This window comes from Pyrgilauda ruficollis, unplaced genomic scaffold, assembly GCF_017590135.1.
Source record: "Pyrgilauda ruficollis isolate IOZ18807 unplaced genomic scaffold, ASM1759013v1 scaffold20, whole genome shotgun sequence".
NCBI lineage: Eukaryota > Metazoa > Chordata > Aves > Passeriformes > Passeridae > Pyrgilauda > Pyrgilauda ruficollis.
The window spans coordinates 6,556,813-6,571,337 of NW_024519207.1; the positions used below are offsets into that span (position 1 = coordinate 6,556,813).

General features: G+C 51.8%; 1 protein-coding gene across 3 annotated transcripts; it reads right to left on the bottom strand.

Annotated features, from left to right (window-relative positions):
* Positions 1 to 3,643: 3,643 nt before the first annotated feature.
* On the bottom strand, positions 3,644 to 7,753 carry PCDH8 (protocadherin 8). 3 transcript variants are annotated; one of them, XM_041466996.1, is made up of 3 exons: positions 5,414 to 7,753; positions 4,918 to 5,128; positions 3,644 to 4,448 (listed from the first exon to the last, which is right to left on the bottom strand). In XM_041466996.1, the coding sequence occupies exons 1-3, from the start codon at positions 7,685 to 7,687 to the stop codon at positions 4,075 to 4,077; spliced, it is 2,859 nt and encodes a 952-aa protein (XP_041322930.1). In that variant the 5' UTR covers positions 7,688 to 7,753; the 3' UTR covers positions 3,644 to 4,074. The 3 variants fall into 3 exon arrangements, with proteins under 3 accessions (XP_041322930.1, XP_041322929.1, XP_041322928.1); XM_041466995.1 differs by having other exon boundaries at positions 4,918 to 5,125; positions 5,273 to 7,753; XM_041466994.1 differs by having other exon boundaries at positions 5,273 to 7,753.
* Between the last annotated feature and the right edge of the window lie 6,772 nt (positions 7,754 to 14,525).

The following is a 14,525-nucleotide window of genomic DNA, read 5'->3' on the forward strand; positions in this document are numbered from 1 at the left end:
CATCACATGTTTTGCATGTGTTGAAGACACAGGATTAAGCCCCCACCCCAGAGGTCACAGCCTCATACACTTGCAAGCGTGGGTGCTGCCACCCTGTTTTAGGAGGAGTCCTGTTCCTACAGCATGCACTGCAAGAGCCAGAACCATGCTCCTCAGTGGTGTTTGACTCCATCACACATCTCAATACATAAAGCACCCTTGAAGGCATTCAAGTGGCATGGGACAGAAGAGCAGGTCAGTGGGAATTTAACTAATTTTTTGGCTGAAGCACCAGAGAAGGCATCCATGGGATCTTGTCTCCTTGGTGTGTGTGGTGGGTAGACCTTGGTCAGCAGCCAGACCCCCTCCCCATTTCTCCTCAGCAGAACACGGGTGGAAAATCAGATGAAAAAAGCTCATGGGTCACATAGATACAGAGATCACTTACCAATTACTGTCATGGGTGAAACAGACTTGACTTTGGGAAAATAAATTTAAATTATTGAGAGTTAAAACAGATTTAGAGGCCTACCTAAGGTCTCCAGGGTGTCAGATGCAAGCCCACGGTCCCAGAATATGAATGTAGCACTCAGGAGACATATGCAGCTATGCCTTAATGGCTGTGAAGGTACACCTTGAACAGAGGCTGTGGGAATTACCCACTTCTATGTTTCATGTCCTAGAAGCGGCTGTTTCTCCCCAATGACTGTGGAGGGTGTCAAGGGTGCTTGTCTCCACTGTAGGTGACTATGAGAGATTTCAGCAGGAGCAGGCTCAAGCTCAAGCAGGCTCAAGCTCAGGAGCAGGCTCAAGCTCATGTCAGTGCTTTTGTGACATCCTGCTGCTGTAGCCAGTTTGAGCCATGGAATTAATGCTGGCTCAGTGAAAGAGTGCTGTCTCCAGTCCTGTGTCTTGGCACCTCCTCCTCACCTCTGCCCTCTGAGCCAGGGAAAGGCAGACAGGAGAAGGCAGCTCTTTGTGAGCAAGAAGTTCTGTGGTCATGCACTCTCACCATGCAACATAGGGCTGATGTCACACCATGCTTGGCAAATAAATGGAATTTAACTGATAGGACTGCTGCATTAATTTCTGAAGTATGTTAGCAAAAATCTCAGGATAATCAAAAACTAAGAAAAAACTAGGACACACACAGTGAAATAGCATCAATGGAGCAAATGTTTGATCCCAGGGACTTAGCCCAGGAGCTAAGCCTTGGGCTTGCCTTGCACTCAGCTGTGCTTTGGGTGGTGTGTGCTCTTATCTGATGGAGTTTGGAGACTTCCTCGTCTAATTTTGGGCATGTAAAAGTTACAGGAGTCTAGACTTGCCCTTACAAGAAAAGAGGAGATCAGGAGCTTCAGTAGTGCACCTGAACAGTCCCTGTTGCCTGGCCAGGCCAAGATGAGAAGCTCTCAGAAGAAGTCTCTAACTTTCCACTGACCAGAGAGTCCCTGTGAAACGATGGGCTCAGATTTAAATACCAAGTGGTATTTAATACTAAAATCCCACATTTTACAGCATGTGGGATGCCAGAACAGACAGATTCCAAACCCCAATGAGACTGTAGCTGCTTGCTGTTGGAAGCTGTTATGGGAACAGGAGCAAGTGACTTTAGTTTCCTACCATTTCTTGGCTGCCTTGCACTGGGTTGACCCAAACTCCTGATCAGGCAGTGAGGAGCATCAATCCACGTACAAAAGGGCACAAGCTCTGTTGCAGGAAGCAGCACAAATTTGATGCCAAAACCCAGTGGGATGAACCGTTCTTCATCTGTGACTACCTCCTGTTGGCCCTGCCAGGAGAGTCTAGAACGTGCTGTGAAGGTGTTGGGGTATGTAACCCAGGCTTTTGAACTAGATGAGGAAGAACCATCTTATCTTGGACAGCCTGCTGTCAGACAGAGACAGCCCTGCTTTTTTTTGACAGAGAGCCTTTCCCTCCCTGAGTTCAGTTATGACTAATTACTTCCCGTGCAGGCGTTGCTGCTCTGCCTCACTGGTGATTAGCCAGAAGGGAGGCTACCAGCTTTCTTTCTCAGCACCCATCCTTCAGCCACTTCAGCTCTAAATTTAACCAAGATGACCCTCTAAGTTAATTAGATGCATCATGATTTTTACTACCAGACTTTAGAGCAATCACCAGAAATGCTCATTTCTTTTCCTGACCATAGGAGATGTATCACAAATGTAGCTTCCCAACTGAGTCTTGCATCAGCCTGCTTTAAATTCCCTTCAAGTACAATCTCTGAAACTCTTTGCCCACCACAGATCTTTACACTGTGGCATTTATGAAGCCCCAGTTAAAACTCAGACCCTGTGTGCATAAAAACTTGATTGGCTTCTGCCACTCTTGCTACAGGAGCTTGAGGAAGCTAGAAATTGGGAGAGGAAGGGGATTTTTGTTGGTTAAGGGACATACAGGTGAGAGAATGTTTTCGGCTTACATTTTGAGACACAAAGCCAAATAGAGCCTTGTTTATACCTAAGAAAGTTTTATATTTCCTTGGTGAGCCATGTTTTATAGATATGTATCATACCAATTAGATAAATAGTTAAAGAACTCATGATAAAACCCCAAAGCTTTGCCTTGTACAGATTTTTGGATTATTGATTTTTACAAAATGTGAAATTATACAGTCCACATAAGGAGCAGTTCTCCCTTTTGGAAAACTTAAATCAAATATTAAAACTCCAGTACAAGTGTTACTTCTGGTGTAAGCATTTTTTTGAACACAGGAAGAAATCTTCATGTTTCATTTTGTTTCATTAAATGCTATTCTATACCTGATTTCAGCAGAAGAATTTGAGATCTGCTTTTAGCTTGAAACCCCATAGGAAGGAATTTCAAAGCTCTATAGGAATTTTTTTCCAGGACAGTCATTTCAGTGAGAAGAGAAATAGGTACTATAGAACATGTCAATATAATCAACATTTTTGATTCTTGTTTTATGCACCTTTGCCTTGATGTATAAATGTATGTACACAAACACAGGCCACTGTCCTTTAGTAAGGCTGCTTTAACAAGATGTAAACATTTGAGCACACACCATAGAGCCTGACTCAATGTCTCAGCCAGAGCAGAAAGAGAAGCGCTCGGGTGGCTGCTGATGCAAAGACATCAGCACAGCATGAGCGTTTCCACTGATGAACAGAGCTTCGCTTGCTTCACTAAAATTGCACCCCTCCCCACCCGCAAAGGATCGAGCTGGAAGAGCTCAGACCAGGCAGTGACAAGCAAAGGCTGGCTCTGTCACCCAAGCCTCCCTCCCACACAGCATTAAAAGCTTTAGAGCTAAACCTGCAGAGGTATTGCCAGAGACCAACGATGGGCAAGACTAAAAGTGGCTCCTTCCCACTGCATTTCCCAGCACAAAATACTTTTGCTGACCTGTGAAGACCTCTATGCAATGAAGCATGAAATCCATGAGCAGAAACCTCCGAACATCACAAAACCTTTATTAGTGTTTATCAGTGATACAGATTACAGGAACCAAAGGCAATTAAATAACACTTAAGTTGACCACAGACTCAAGAAATACAAGTCACATTTGGCAAGGCAAACGTCTCAGTACACTGGATTGCTTAGGTTATTATTACACTGTGAAAGAGGAATTTCCCTTACAAGATTCTACATACTCAGGATATTATTATTATTAATTGTTATTACTGTGTCTTTCAGACAGCTCCTTTGGCAAGAATTTCCATTTTTAAGTATTTATTATATAAAAATATAACAAATTTTCATTATGTACAAACATTACATTACACAATGTACAGGTTAAAAACACTACAAAAAATGGCAGGCCATGGGTAAACCAAAAGCAAAAGAAAAAACCCCGATGTAGAAAACATGAAAAGAAATTTAAATACTGCACATTTCATAAAAATTACATTAACTACAAACAATTTTTTTTTTGTTTGCAAATATCAAACAGTACAGATCTGATTGGAAATCTTTCCCAAACGACTTAATTTTTAAGGCACATCTTGCATATTTACACATACGACACTGGATCTGGTCAATAACTTAAAGGCTCTCGGGAGTGACCTAGTTGTGTGCGCAGGGAGGGGTGCACTCGAGGGGGAGCACGCTGGGCTACGCCTTCTCAGTCGTCTCAGTCTGGGGGCCCAGGTATCTAGTCGAGGGGGCTGGGAACAGGGGCACCCCGATCTCCTGAAGGTCAGGAAGCCGTGCAGGGCGTGGTGGGGAGAGGAGCGTGATCGTCCGGTCAAAGTCCCTGTGCAGCACCTTCTCGTAGACGCTCTGAAGCCCGACTGTTTTGGGCAGCTGGGCTTGATAAAAGTTGTCCCTGCGAAGGGGATCCCTGGGCAAGGACGTGCTCTTGCAGAAGGTGGAGAGGGGTGCTGAAGGATATGGAGAGGGATGAGGGTTGGCTCGGCCACAGGAGGGGCTCCAGCAGCGGTCGGAGTGCCCCAGGATCTTGCATTCAGCTGTGCATGCCCACAGACCTAGAGAGAGATAGGGGAGGAGAAACCTGTCATTACTGCAGGAATAAATCCACACTGTTCACAATCCTCAGAGTTACCAGTCACAGGATGATTCACTGCACTGACGGTAGGAGTGGGGAGGCGATGCTTTACAGCACAACAAAAACCTGTGCTTGGTTAGGTAATGTTGTTTTGCTGGGGACACTCCTCGCAATTCTAGCTTTAAGGGAACCTTTTTTTGGGAAAAAAATTCCAATCCTCCAGCACTTCTGGAAATTGCTAATTTGTGCTGGGCTCTCAGCGCAGAGAGGAACCAACACCTAGCAGCCTGCTACAAGGAGATGGGCAGTTTGAGCCATGCAGTGTCTGGCTTCCCCTTCCAGCTGCCCTGCCTGATCACTGTGCCCCACGGACGGGTCCCTCCCTCCACCTCCCCATGCACCCATCTTTCTGTCTGAGGTCCAGCGGGGAGCAGCGTCAGAGCCCTTACCGTTCTGCATGTGTGTGATGAGATCTTTCTTCAGGGCATCTCCGCTGATATCTGAGTCGCTGTCATTAAAATCACTGTCGCCTTTCCCGCTGTCTTTGCCACTGAACTTCTCTGCCTCCCGGCCAGAGATGGTGTTGAAGGAGTGTCCCTTCCAAATGGCCACGGGAGGAGCAGGCTCCTTATTGTAGCTCGGAGTGGCAGCAAAACCCTGCTGGTGGGGAGGAAAATCAAAGGAGACATGAGGGAGGGAAGTGGTGAAAGGTAAACCAACATTAACTGCCACCTCTGCAGTTAATTCACATCCTCCAAGACACCCCCCAACCCTTTTCCCCACTTCCCTGTAGTGGGACCTTACCTCCCCACTCTGTCCCCTCAGCCTCTTCTGACCCTCGTAGAGGCAAGTGCTGTCACTGCCGCTCTCAGTGGTGGAGACCTCTTCAGCCGCTGGAGAGGGGTCAGGGCTGGTGAAAGAGGTTTTGCTGGGAAAGGTTCGTACCTCAAACATGTTCCCCCTCTGGCTGCCCTCCTCCTGATGGCCCTTCTCCAGGTGGGAGATGTCTATTTGGTCCTTCAAGGCAGTTTTGTTTTTGATGTTGTTCCCCTTCTTGCGCCTGTTGCAGGTGGTGGCAATGGTGATTATAGCCACCAGAAGGAGGGTGCAGCTGCCTGCCAGGACAATGATCACAATCAGAGGGATGTCCCACTGCAAAGCCTTTCCTTCCCAAGAGCTAGGCTTGGCTGCTATGTCTTGGATACTGGACGGAGCAGTGGCAGTCACCAGGAAGTTGACTGTGGCAGTTGTGGCCAGGGGAGGTCTGCCATTGTCTGTCACAGTGAGGATGACCTTGAATAGCTGTCCCAGCTCTTCAGAGAGGTCACCCCTCAGCACAATGTCCCCAGTACCGGAGTTGATGGTGAAGAGGTCTTGCTGGGACTCTTCCAGGAAGGCAAAGGTGAGCTCAGCATTGGCCCCATCATCTGCATCTCGAGCTTTGATTTGGGCCACCAGGGAGTCACGGGAGGTCTTGCTGGACACACCGATTTCCACAGTCCCATTGGTGAGCACTGGGTGGATGATGACAGGAGGGTTGTCGTTCTGGTCCACCATTCTCACTTTGACAACAGTGCTGCTGGAGAGCTGTGGGGAGCCACCATCAGTGGCCTGGATCCTCAGGTCCAGCTGCTTGAGGATCTCGTAGTTGAATGTCCTGAGGGCATAGATGGCCCCAGTGGCGGGGTCCACCGAGACATAGGTGGAGATGGGGGCCCCCATGACCTGCGTCTCCAGGAGCCGGTAGGTGACCTTACCATTGTGGCCAAGATCAGGGTCACGAGCCACCACAGTGGTGATATAGGCACCCGGGGGGTTGTTCTCTGGTACAGCCACCTCGTAGAGGGGTTTGGCGAAGAGTGGCGCATTGTCATTCTCATCGCTCACGCGCACTGTGTACTGGCGGACAGTCTTGAAGGGCGGCGAGCCCAGGTCCTCAGCCACCACGGTGAGGTTGTACTCAGGGATGCGCTCGCGGTCCAGCGCCGCCGTGGTGACGATCATGTAGCTGTCCTCGTAGGCTCGCTGCAGGGCGAAGTGGTCGTGACCACGGAGGCTGCAGCGCACCTGCCCGTTGGCGCCAGAGTCGCGGTCCGTGGCGCTGACGAGGGCCACGAAGCTCTCAGTGGCTGCTGCCTCGCTGACGTAGGCCACGCCAGCAGCACTGGCAGCGCCACGGAGGGCACTGATGCTGATGCGCGGAGCGTTGTCGTTGACGTCGGTGAGGCGCACGACGACGGTGCAGGTGGCAGCACGGGGGCTGGCCCCGCGGTCCTGGGCACGCACGTCCAGCTCGTAGGTGCGGGTGCGCTCGTAGTCCACGGCAGCCTCCAGTGTGAGATGGCCCGAGCGCGGGTCGAGGCGGAAGAGCCGCCGTGCCTCAGGGGGCACCTGGCTGCTGAAGGCATAGACCACCTCACCATTGGGGCCCTCATCAGGGTCAGCAGCATCCAGATCGAGCAGCAGGGAGCCGGGCGGTGCATCCTCAGGCAACTCCACCGTGACTGAGCTCTGGGCAAAGGCTGGACTGTTGTCGTTGGCGTCGAGAACGCGGACATGCACGGTGGCTGTGCCTGAGCGTGCTGGACTGCCACCGTCCTTGGCCACCAGCTCCAGGGTGTAGGAGGGCTGGCGCTCACGGTCCAGTTCCTGGAGCAGCACCAGGTCGGCACAGCGTGCCCCATCCGCCCGTGTCTGTGCCTCCACACCGAAGTGGCTGTTGAGGGAGACCTGGAAGCTCTGGATGGAGTTGGAGCCCACGTCCTCATCCACAGCCACCTCCAGCGGGAGGCGAGTGCCGGGTGCAGCACTCTCCGACACCTCCAGCGCCATCTGGGCATGGGGGAAGCGCGGTGCATTGTCATTGATGTCACGCACCTCCAGCTCCACGTGCACCAGGCGGTAGCGCTCCCGCCAGCAGCTCACCACGTCGAAGGCCAGGACACACTGGGGGGCTTGGCCGCACAGCCGCTCCCGGTCCAGCCCTGCTTCACCGATGCTCAGCTGCCCGTCCTCCTCCCGCACCCGCACCAGCGAACTGTTGCTGAACTGCCGCATCAGGCGAAAGCTCATCTCCCCCGGCGCCTTCACCGGCATCTCGTCGGCCAGAGTACCGATCACCGTGCCCGGCGCGCCCTCCTCGTCGGTGCGATACCTCACCGTCTTGCAGCGGGACAGGGCCAGCAGGCAGGCGGCGGCCAGCAGCCGCAGGGGGCTCATGGCAGCGGCGCGGGGCTCAGCCCGACGGCGCGGTGCGGACGGGATGAGCGCGGGGCCGGCCGGGACACACCGGGAACGCTCCGCCGCCGTCTGCGCCCCCCGCGCCGCCGCGCCGCCTTTCATAGACGGCGCTATGCAAATGAGCAGGCGGCGGAGCCAATGGGAGGCGGCGCAGCGCGGGCGGCGGGCGGCCCCCGGCGCTGCCCGGGCCGGGCCGGGAGCGGGGTCGGGGGGCGCTCGCCTTTGTTTTCTTTAACTCTGCGGGGTCTGGGGGTTTGCTTTTTTCTCTTTTTCACCCCCCTTCCTCCGCACCGTCGCTATTTCTTTTCCCCCATTCATTTATTTCTTTTTTCTTCTCCCTCCTCTCCTCCCGCTCCCGTCTCTTCCCTCTCTCCGGAGGCGCGGCAGCGGCGCTGGCGCGGGGAGCGCGGAGCGCAGTGCGCGGTGGGGTTTGTTAATCCTGCCAGCAAGTCGGGACAGGTGCCGTGCCGTGCCGTGCCGTGTCGCGGCGTGTCGCGGCGTGCCGCGCGGGCGGGGGCGCGGGGCGGGCGCGCATTAGCGGGGTGCGGGGCAGCGGCATTCAGCTGCGCCCGGAGTGGTGTGTCACTCGCGTGAGAGCCTGTGATCAGCGCCGTAAGTCGCCTTTCAGGAGGTGTCCCCGCATGCTTTAGTATGCATGTCACCGCCCGGGTTTCTTAAGCCTGGGGCACTAGCAGGCGAGGAAGAAAAAAAGGAGGAAAAAAAAAGTTCCAAATAGGATTTAGCATAAGCTTGAGGAGATTTGGAAAGGTTTCAAAGATCAGGCAGTATCAAAGGCTTATGAAGCCCTCGTTAGCTGTAGAAATATAATAGCATGGCAGGCTATCCCATTCGAGGAACCAATGTCTGTATTATTTCACTATGACAGGCTAAAGGGAGAGAAAGTTGAACAGTTTCCACAGAGGAGTTGGACTAAGTTGAATATAATGAGCAAACGCCACATGTATCCATTATGTCCCTCTATTCATTCCCAATCACTGCCATAACTCTTTGACTAAACGATGATGAGCGCTGAATTACACACAATGCCCTGCTCATATTAAAATACATTTAAGACCTATCCCTCCTGGTGCCCTGTTACGCCTATTCACAGGATTTTCTTTTTGTCCTAATAGGGCCTCTCTGGGAAGCAACACCAGTCTCGTTCCAGAAGAACAAAATAACAGCATGAGGCTGAAACCTGGCACGAACCGGGGGGAACGAAACCATCTGCCCCGCAAGGCACCGAGGCCCTGCGCGGAGCCCGCTGCAGCCTCCCAGCCCCGCAGTGCCTCAGCAGCCGTGGGGAGGGCGCAGGGAGAAGACCTGATGGGGAGGAAGATGGGGGTCCTGAGGGGGTCCTGAGGGGCAACTGCTTCTCTGGGAAACCTCATCCTCTCCTCTCCTCTCCTCTCCTCTCCTCTCCCCATGTCTCAGGGACCCCAAGAGACGCATTTTAAAGCAAGAGGGACACAAACAGAATGCGGTCCGGTCCAACCCCGCGCGGGTTTCCTTCGAAAACCTGGGGTAAAGGCGCTCGGCTCGGCACAGGAGCGCTGTCGCATCCCGGGGCTCCATCCATGCCGGGCTGCGGGGCGCTGCGCGGGGCGGCACGCGAGCGGGGGGCGGCGGGCTGCCCGCAGCGCCGGCTTATGGAAATGGGATTTAAATCGCGCCTCAGCCCCGGCTGCGGGGGCGCGGGGAGGGGGGCACGCTCCGCCGCCAACAAAAGCTCCCCGAACGCGCGGTTTCCATACGAACAAACCTCCGCGGGGCTCTTTTCTCCTGCCCGCGGAAGCTCCGCAGGGGCCGCCCGGCGGGGCGGGGAGCCTTCGGGCCACACAGCCCTGAGCCGGGCCGGGGTCCGCACCGGGCAGAGGTCCGAGGTGTAGAGACTGGGACCGGGCTGCCTGGGAACGGGGCCGCTGGTCGGGAGCGGGCAGTGGGCAGCGGGGCGGCCCCTCGTGTGTAACAGGATTATCTTTGCCATTTCAAGTTCCATACAGCATGTAATTTATTTTTAATTAGGATTAGATCGAGCAGGGAAGGAGACCAGACCTTTCCCCCCACCCCCCCTCCCCGCAAAGGGATGGCTATTCCACGAGGAGCTCTTATTCTTTACAAAAAAAGCCAATCAATCGATAAACCAGGACCTGTGTTCACCTCCCACGCACTTTGCAGCAGAAAAGGGTGAAAAGGGCTGTATTTTCAATGTGTGCTCAAGTATCTGAATCAGAAGGGGAGGCTTGGAAATCCTTTACTTTCCCATCTACCCAGTCCCACTCTCACATGCTTTCTATCCAAACCCATTTTTAAGAGGGACACAGCAGGGTCTTGCACCTCAGGCTTTTATTTTTTTTTTTAATTTTTTTTTTTCTTTGTGTGTGTGTTTTGTTTTAGAATTCAAATGCACTTTCTGCCTGCTTGGGTTATTCTTTTCCCACTGTTGTGACTTTGATTTAAAAAAAAAAAAAAACCAATGTATCAGTCTCTCTGCTTTCTCCCCAATAGAGCTCACCACAGAAATGTTCTGAAAGGCTAGTGAAGAATCCTGTTTTATAGCTCAAAATAAACATACGGATCAGCTGCATTAAAAGTACTTCTTTGAAATATTGTGGTTAAACAGCCCAGATTGGTTGATTGCTCCATGTGGGGACATATGTTCTTGCAAACTGTGCGTATTGTTACTAATGGGGATTCTCACACCACAGCCTTTCCTTTGAATCTGAGGCACTGGTGGTTTCTCTGGAGCTGTTGCAAGGTTGTTTTAATAATTTACCAGCTCTCTTGCACTTAGTGTTGTTGCGGAGACTCAGAGCGTGCAAAGAAGGAGGTGTTTTGCGGTGTCCAGAGGTCTGATCTCTGCTGCCAAGCTCCTTTCTGTACCTCTTTAGACACAGAAATCAAAGTTGCTCTGAGAGATGGGTGCCAGGCAAAGGAAAAAGCAAGGCTTCCCCTTGCACCTCTGTGAACCTGGGATCTTGGGTAATGTGTTGCTCCCAAGGAGGGGGAGCACTCCTAGATCACCAGCCTGTTGCCAATATCAGTCAAGTAAGTGATTGCCAGCAAATCACTCCAGGTTTCTCTTTTTCAGCTTTAAACTTCTTTCTTCCCCCAGTTCAGATTTTGGAAATAAAGTTTTGGGTGCTTTTCCCTCTCCCCAGGTAGTTATTGCCTTACAAGGGGTGGCAAAACCCCGGGATCTCATCCTGTTCTTCACTCCTCCAGCTGAGCAATGACACTTAACTGTATTTTCCCATCACTTATAGCACAGTGGGCTCACATATGTCTCAAGGTGTCGAGTGTTCCCAGTTCAACAGAGTAAGGCTTCCCTCCTCACAACAGGTGCCTGGCATCCTGCCCAGGGATCTCTGTTCATGGAGGTAAGCACGAAGGTCTTACATTTTAGAGGTGTGAGAGAAGGCAAGGTTCCCACTGAACTCCCATCTAGTATCTCAGGACCACACGTACCTTGAGGGAGAGCGTGCAGCTTCATGCAAGCATGGGGCAGTGTGCTTCCCTGTTCCCAGGAGATCTTAAGGCTATCAAGCCTTGGCTGTTGAAAGTGCCCCTCTCTGGCCCTCTCAACACAGACTGTATGGTGAGTGCATGCCCTGGGAGTGGTGGGGCGGGACCCCTTGTAGCACAAGCCCTGGGGTGGTGTGACTGCCTGGTGGGAGAAGCCAGGCTACCTGGGCATGGTCTCCAGCTGGTCCTGCTCACCCACATACCAGAGGATCTGTTTGACCCTCTCTCCAGACATGAAGTTGAGGTGCACCATGTCCCCCCACCCCTTGTCTCTTAGCCTGCAGAGTGGTGGCATGGCCCTCCCTTCCTGGAAACTCATCTCCATGCTCAGACCCTGCCTCTTTCTTCTTGGGCATCCCTGCAGCTTGGCTGCCTTGGAGTGATCTACAAAAACAAAGGAATTCCTTCTGCTTCAGGGTCTAAACAATCCCCCCTGTTTAATCATTTCTGCTGAAACTAAGGAAGTGTGGGTTAACCTGTCAAGCTCCACAAGACCAGGCTGACCAAAATCCCTGGAAAACAAAGGAGTGGAACGAAGCGGCGAAGGGTTTTGTTGCTCTCTGGCTGTTCGTGTTGGAGGGTAGCATGCAGCATTGTGCTTCTGTCTCCAGCCATGCTGGCTATAGAAGACACGGCTGCAAACCTTCCCGTGAGCTGCGGGTTGGTACCAGGGTTATAAATCATTCTAATCATTTGTTTATTTGCTTCAAATGCTACCCTGCCTGCATCTCCCCTCTGTGAAATGTGGGTTAGAAGAAGGAGTTTGTTTTGCAGAAGAAAGAAATTGCGTGCCTGTACCCCCTACCCGGCAAGCACTTTTGATTCCACAGGGAATTTATTTTTTAATTGGATTAATTTCTAGCCTCTCCCGGAGTAGCAGCTGGGGTCTTTGATACAAGAGGTTAAAACAAAGGGGCATGAAACAAAAGACCAGTTTTCTGCATTCCCCACACAGCGTGGGCCTCGTGTGAGCTGCCTGGAGGTATCCTTGGGGCAGTGCATTCCTAAAGGTCTCCCCATGTTGTCCTCAGCTAGGATCTACTGCAGGTTTTTTGGGGGTGTTTCCTGGTCTGTTTTGCTGGCAAGATATCTGAATATGATGCTTTGCTGCCTAACCCAGCTTATGTTCCCACATAACCTTACTCCTTGGTGTGCCTTTCATTTTCTGCTCTTCCACCCACCCTCCCACAGCCCACCCCTTTTCCAGGTCTCTTTACTCTCTACGTTTTCTGCCCCAGAAGAGATAAGTGAGACTTTTAAGCTGTTAAACCAGGAGGCAGGTTCTCATGTTCTCAACTCTCTCATCTGGAGGAAGGCTCAGCCCCACCAAGGTCTGGGATATTCAAGTATTCAATTGTCATTGAATGCTGTGGAAGTTGGACATATTTTATCTTGACTCAGTTTCAACCCTTTATGTCTACATACTGTGGGTGCATTGGGCAGGTGACAGGCCAAGTCCTGCTCTTTGCCCACTACGAGGACTCTTAGGAGATCAGAGATGCCCTTAGAAGTAACTACTTTATTATGCACATCCCTTCTGGCTATTTGGCCTTGGTGTCTTTGGTTTTAGGGAGTGCAGGTAGCAGAGTAGCTATTAATGTCTGTCTCCAGTCTGGACTTTTAGAAGAAGTGCTTACCTTCTCCATAGCTTGAGGTCTGATTAGATCACTGGGATGTAAAAGCGGGGAGTTTCACAGCTTCTCTCCCTGGCTGTTGTGAATTGGTGCTCCTGCTCCATGGCTGCTGCTACATGCCTGGCTGGGATGTCTTTCATAGCACTTTGAAGGTGTCCGCATTGATATATTTGGCTTTCCTCCAGCAGCTCCTTGTTTCCTCCTGGGTCTCATTCACACTCTCCTCCTTGAAGGACTGTTTGGAATTTTAGACTCTTACAAATGATGAATGGGTGGAAGAAATACACCTCTTAGCTCCCAGAAAGATGTACAGTCCTCTGCAAATACTTATGTGTGGTGGTTGTGATGGGCTCCAGTGATTTCCTGAGAAACAGCTCCCTGGCTATTTGGTGTGCAAAGTCCCTTTCTGCATGTCCTTCTGCTGCCCCTGCCCAGCCAGTGTCACCCACCCAGTGCCACACTAAACAAGTATGGCTTGGTCACTCTTTGGGCTCTGCCGCCTTCCTACAGTTTCAAAAGCCCCTCCCAGTAAGATCATATTCTCATACAAGCACAAGGATAGTTATGTACATGCCAATATATTTTTACTATGCCCATAAACGTAGCCTTCCCATTTCTCTGCTGTCTATATGCTTCCAGTATCACCCTGCGCATGTGATTTCTCACCCCCCCACTGATACATCTGTGGCATAGGAGGGGACATCGGGAAGCAATCCTCGTTAAGGTCCTGGAAACTGAGAAGTTGCATTAGCATGATGCCATGCTGGAGCTAATTAGCCCAATATCTCAGCGGGGTTAATAGGCTTGGGCACAGTGCCACAGCTTCTGATTCCAAGGCTGAGGGGGCCTGCAGGTTCTAGCCCTGATCTGCTCCCGGTTGTTTCCCAGAGGATTACAGTGAGAGGCAGCACGGGGGAAGAATGCGACAGAGAATCAGGACTCAGACATGTGCCATGAGTCCCTTCCTCCATCTCTCTCTCCTTCTCCCCCCTGCTTTCCCCCTTGTCCTCCATCTTAATTGTGCCTCAGCTTGCAAAGTCAGAGCCCCCAGCTGTGAAGGACTAAGTCTCTTCTTCTCCCAAGCTCCTGAGCGGCAGCAGGCTGTGAGCAAGAGTGTGCCTCGTGTCACTTCTGCTGAAGAGGCTGTGAGAGCAGGGCAAGAGCTCCGACGCAGGCGGCTGCCGCACTTGGCCGCCTGCCAGGGCAGGAGCACACTCCGCGAGCATCCTCCCTCAGCCGGCTGCTTCCAGGGCTGGGAGTCTGCCCAGCACCAGGTTTTATTTTGGCATAGTGAGAAGCACCCCACAGCTGAAGGATGTGGGGGGAGTGGTGGTGAGTTCCAGCAGGCTGCTCTCCTTCATCCTGGTTTTGGGATCATCTCCCTTTCCAATGTGCAGGAGGGCTCAGTGTTAAATGTCCCTCTCTGCCCCCACCCTTAATGTGTTGAGTGATGGATTTTATCTTTGTTGTCTGCCAGGGTGTTGCTGCCTGACATGTAGCCAGCTCCAGGCAGAGCAGGGCAGGAAAACAGCACAAAGCTGTACAGAGGAGGATGGAGAGCAAACACATCCCATTACTAGAGAAATGGAAAGACTTTAGATATTCCTACTGAGCTGAAGAGAAGTAAATGTTTCAGAAGTTTGGCAAATCTGATTCTT

What these genes read in the sequence shown, in the direction of transcription:
- PCDH8 (XM_041466994.1), bottom strand. Translation starts at nt 7,687, where the DNA reads ATGAGCCCCCTGCGGCTGCTGGCCGCCGCCTGCCTGCTGGCCCTGTCC. An exon ending in TGAGGGGACAGAGTGGGGAG is followed by an intron (nt 5,129 to 5,272) that starts GTAAGGTCCCAC and finishes CCTCCCCACCAG; the next exon opens with CAGGGTTTTGCTGCCACTCC. An exon ending in CATCACACACATGCAGAACG is followed by an intron (nt 4,449 to 4,917) that starts GTAAGGGCTCTG and finishes ATCTCTCTCTAG; the next exon opens with GTCTGTGGGCATGCACAGCT.